Source organism: Gallinula chloropus (genome assembly GCF_964237585.1).
Source record: "Gallinula chloropus genome assembly, chromosome: 1".
Classification (NCBI taxonomy): Eukaryota; Metazoa; Chordata; class Aves; order Gruiformes; family Rallidae; genus Gallinula; species Gallinula chloropus.
The window spans coordinates 215,518,836-215,523,998 of record NC_140085.1 but is presented as its reverse complement, the minus strand read 5'-3'; the positions used below and the strand labels follow the sequence as shown (position 1 = coordinate 215,523,998).

The window sequence follows — 5,163 nt, the reverse complement described above, 5'->3', positions numbered from 1 at the left end:
TGGCAGAGTTGTGGGGCTGTGGCACAGGCTGCCCAGGGAGGGGCTGAGTCACCCCTGGGGGTGTTTAACAGAGGGGAGATGAGGTGCTCAGGGAGCTGGTTTAGCTCAGGATGGGGTTGGTTGGACTCCATGATCTCCAAAGGTCTTTTCCAACCTGGTGATGCTGTGATCCTGTGTGTCTGCAGTGGCGGGTGGGAGCACAGCCAGATTCAGAGTGTTTCTGACAGGGCAGCACAGCACATGTGGAAAAACTCCATCAGAACTGAAGTTTAACAGGAAGCACTGCAAGTTTGTTTTCTTTCTTCTTAAATTCTGGCTTTAAAACAAGTTCAGCTGTCGGGTTTATGATTTATAATGTTGATTTTACAGTGTTCTGCATTTAAGAGGCTTCAAGCGATTCCTGTTCAAATTCAAATGTCACCATTTTATAACTCTGTATGTCTGTCTGTAGCTACAATGGGCTAAAGAAAAGAGCAGCTCTCCATATTGGTATGGAAACTGTAAGATTTGGTTCCTTTCACAAGCCCAGCCCCATGGGATTCGCAGGCATGGGAAAGGATTACTAAAGGGAACATACAAACAGGAGGGGAATCGACTTTTAAAAAGGGCAGAGACTGGCAGGACAAGGGGGATGGGTTAAAACTAAAGGAAGGTTTAGATTAGATGTTAGGGGGAAGTTTTTTACAGAGAGAGTGGTGAGGGGCTGGAAGGGGCTGCCCAGAGAGGGGGTGGGTGCCCCGTCCCTGGGGGTGTCCAAGGCCAGGTTGGCTGGGGCCCTGGGCAACCTTGTGTAGCTCCAGGCCTGGAGGTTGGTGTCCCTGCCTGTGGCAGGGGGTTGGGGCTCTGGGACCCTTGGGGTCCCTCCCAACCCAGACCAGTCTGGGATTCTATGATTCTCTGATTCTAAAGCCACTGTTTCTCTTTCTCTTGCAGCTGGGGATGTGCCATGGCATAGCATGACTGCTCTTCACCCCACGTGCCATGCCCTTCCCCAACAGCTCTGACCCCAGCCCATCCTCCTTCATCCTGGCCAGCATCCCAGGGCTGGAGGCTGCCCATTTCTGGATGGCCATGCTCCTGTGCTCCATGTACATCGTGGCAGTCACGGGCAACTGCGCGGTGCTGTTCATCGTGAAGACGGAGCCCAGCCTGCACGCTCCCATGTACTTCTTCCTCTGCATGCTGGCTGCCATTGACCTCGCCTTGTCCACGTCCACGGTGCCACGCATTCTCTCCTTCTACTGGTTCAACACCAGGGAGATCAGCTTCAGTGCCTGCCTTGTCCAGATGTTCTTCATCCACACCCTCTCGGCCATTGAGTCCACTGTGCTGCTGGCCATGGCTGTGGACCGGTACGTGGCCATCTGCCACCCTCTGCGACACGCCGCGATCCTCACCAATGCGGCAACGGCAAAAATCGGGCTGGCAGCCATGGCCAGGGGAGTGATCTTCTTCCTGCCTTTGCCTCTGCTGCTCCTGCCCCTTCCCTTCTGCGGCTCCCGGCTGCTGTCTCACTCCTTCTGCCTGCACCAGGACGTGATGAACCTGGCCTGCACCAACACCACCCCCAGCGTGGTCTACGGCCTCACTGCCATCCTGCTGGTCATGGGGCTGGACGCCATCCTCATCTGCCTCTCCTACATCCTCATCCTCAAGGCTGTCTTGCGGTTGGCGTCATGGAAGGAGAGGCTCAAGGTGTTCAGCACCTGCATCGCCCATATCTGCGTGGTCCTGGCCTTCTACGTGCCCCTGATCGGGCTGTCCGTGGTGCACAGGTTTGGGAAGGACCTGGTTCCACTGGTCCATATCATCATGGGGAACATCTACATCCTGGTGCCCGCTGTGCTCAACCCCATCATCTATGGGGTGAGGACCAAGCAGATACGGAGAAGGATCCTGAATTTAATTCATATATACAACAGAACTGCCCAGTGAATGGTGCTCATCTGCTGCCTCCTGTATCCTCACACCACCTCATCTTATTTTACACTTAGAGTCTTCGGTGCAGGACTGTGCAGCACCTATAGCACGTGGTAGGAGACTCTGAGGTGCTACCACAAGGCAAAAACCAAATATCAATTGTAAACTCCTTGCAAGGGTGTTTATCCTCACCAAACTCAGAGTCAACCTACTACAACGATCCAAATCCAACCCTGATCCAGCAGGTAGCACCGTGGGAAGGAAACATGGCTCAGCAAACTAATAAAGACACCCTGACATTGCAGTGCTGTGTTTCCATCTCACTGGTAACCATGGCAGAGCTTGGTGAAGGCTGCAGTGGTTTCTGAATGCTTCAGTTAATTCAGGGTTTCCACTTGTGGCACGTTCACCTTCCAAATGCACTTGAGCAAATTCTCTTTCAGAAACTCTGGCTCTGCCAACTTTGTCTCAGTAAAACCAAATACAGCAAGTTGCAGAAAGGTGCTTCAGAAGAGGTGCTCCACCTCTCTGGTCTTGTTCTGAGGTGCCGGGTGTTCAGGCAAGACAGCTCAGCCCTTGCTAGGAGCTGCTCTGGGAAGATTTCAGATGCAGAGCTCTTGGTAGCAATTGCAGACATAATTTCAAATAATAATTGTGTGTTTTCACCTCACAAGGGAGCAGCAGAAGGTGAATCACTAGAGCAGAAAACCTTGCACACCAGGACCCTTCAGCCTGGACTGCAGCAGCACCAGGCAGCATGACAAAGATTGTTGTGTGCTCTGTCAGGAGGCAGAGGCGACTGTGAACGCTGATGTCTCCATCAATAGATGATAATCACAGAACCACAGGGTATTTCAGGTTGAAAAGGACCTCAGGACATCTCTAATCCAACCTCCTGCTCAAAGCAGCTCTAGGCTTACTCAGGGCTTTATCCCATTCAGCACTGAAAGCTTCCACGCAAGGGAGGTTGTTGCACGACCTCTTGAGATCTGTAGAACAGTGCTGGCTTGTCCTTCCTGCTGAAACGTTTTTCTTTATATCCAGATTGAATCTCTCTTGTTGCAACTTGCATTTCTTTCCTCTCAGTCTCCTGCCACATTGAGAGGATCCCAGCTCCTTCTTCTTCAACACCTCCTCACGGGTGGAAGGCTGATCTTCTGCCAAGGGTGAGGTGTTGCACTTGGGCTGTAGGAATCACAGACACAGACACAGACACAGACACAGACACAGACACAGACACAGACACAGACACAGACACAGACACAGCCTGGGAGAAGAGCTCCTGGGGAGCAGCCCGCTGAGAAGGACCTGGGTGTGCTGGGGGATGAGAAACTCCCCACGAGCGGCAGTGGCTCCTGCAGCTGGGAAGGGCGATGGGATCCTGGGCTCCATCAGCAGAGGGGGGGCAGCAGGGACAGGGAGGGGATTGTCCCTCTCTGCTCTGCCCTCCCCAGCTGGAGTCCTGTGTCCAGAGCTGGGGCCCAACACAAGGGAGATGTGGGGCTGTTGGAGAGGGGTCAGAGGAGCCCCGGGGATGCTCAGAGGGCTGGAGCAGCTCCCCATGGAGAGAGGCTGAGGGAGCTGGGCTGGGTCAGCCTGGAGAAGAGAAGGCTGTGGGGGGACCTCACTGCAGCCTCCCCGTCCCTGAAGGGACCCCAGGAACAGGAGGGGAATGGGCTTGTTAAAGGGCAGAGACTGGCAGGACAAGGGGCTGGAGTGAAGCTGGAGGAGGGAAGGGGGAGAGGAGAGACTGGGGGGAAGTTCTGTGCAGAGAGAGTGGTGAGGGGCTGGAAGGGGCTGCCCAGAGAGGGGGTGGGTGCCCCGTCCCTGGGGGTGTTCAAGGCCAGGTTGGCTGGGTCCCTGGGCACCCTTGTGTAGCTCCAGGCCTGGAGGTTGGTGTCCCTGCCTGTGGCAGGGGGTTGGGGCTCTGGGACCCTCGGGGCCCCTCCCAGTCCAGCCCATTCTATGGTTCTATGATTCTGCTGCTGGGTGTTCCCCAAACCTTCTCTGCTCTAGGCTGAACAAGCCCATGTTCCTAAGCCTTCCCTCATGGAGCACTGCTCCAAGCCCAGCCACCCTGGGGAGCCATCAGCTGAACTTGCTCCACTTTCTTCATGCTCTTTTTGTTCGTACCACATCCCAAAAACCACAGGCAGCATCTCAGTGTGTCTCTACAAGTGCTGAGTAGTGGTGGGATACTCCTCTGGGGGCATGGCAGGTCAACCCCGAGCCCAAACCAACAGACATCAGGAGGGGCAATAAGAGGAGGAGGAAAGAGAAAAACAGAAGTCATGGAGCATGTAAATCCATGCTGATTCCCACCATGCAAGTGGAAGTTGTGCCTGATGGTCTAAACTTGTAGTGAGAAGTTTAATTTAGTTCTAGGCCAGTTTTCCCAGGGTTTTAGCCAGTTAGGCCCCAGAATCCTAAAAGAAGGAGAGGGCACAAGTCCTCTGGTCAACCATCCCTTGCTTGGCAGGTGCTCCTGTTGATCCCACACACCCTGGCTGATAAGCAAGTTTAGATGTGAAAAGGAAATAAACTGTTTGGGGAAAGCAGGGAAATGTGTGGGAAGCAGGAAATGAGCAGCAGGTTCCATCCGGGGGCACAGAGACAGGTCCAAGTGCTGCACTCAGGGGCTCCTGTGTCTCAGCTGTAACTGCTGGGGGTGTGTTGTGGGTTTGTGTGGTGAGGTTCTGGTGGAGGAGGAGAGCTGCAGGGGTGGGTTCTGCAAGGAGCAGCCAGAAGCTCTCTGCAGCCCCACAGAGCAAACCCCAGCCGGCTCCAGGCCGGAGTCGCTGCTGACCAAGGCCCAGCCCATCAGCCATGGTCACAGCGCCTCTGGGAACCACAGTTCAGAGGAAAAACCCACCAGCAGCCGCTTTGTGCCCCAGAGAAGGGAGTGAGAAGGTGTGAGGAGCTGTGCAGGCACCAGGGGCAGGGAAGGGGGGAGGAGGCGCCCCAGGTGCCAGCAGAAAGATGCCCTTGAGCCCCTGGAGAGACCCATGGTGGAGCGGGTGTCCCCCCACAGCACATGGACAAGGCCCAGACCCCACCTGCAGCCCGTGGAGAGGCCCCACGCTGGAGTGGGGGGACATATGGAACATGCTGTGACCTGCTTTGGTCACAGGACCTGCAGCCTGTGGAGAACGAGACTGATGCTGGAGCAGGTTTGCTGGGGAAGCTTACAAGGGGCAATGGGCTCAAGCTGCCCCAGGGCAGGGTCAGCTCAGCTGGGAGGGC

At 55.2% G+C, this 5,163-nt stretch overlaps 1 protein-coding gene across 1 annotated transcript; it reads left to right on the top strand.

Moving 5' to 3' along the window:
* Positions 1 to 981: 981 nt before the first annotated feature.
* Positions 982 to 1,935, top strand: LOC311205020 (olfactory receptor 51E2-like; the record flags this gene model as incomplete). The annotated part of the gene is made up of 1 exon (XM_084279309.1): positions 982 to 1,935. One exon carries the CDS (start codon positions 982 to 984, stop codon positions 1,933 to 1,935), a length of 954 nt encoding a protein of 317 aa, XP_084135435.1.
* Between the last annotated feature and the right edge of the window lie 3,228 nt (positions 1,936 to 5,163).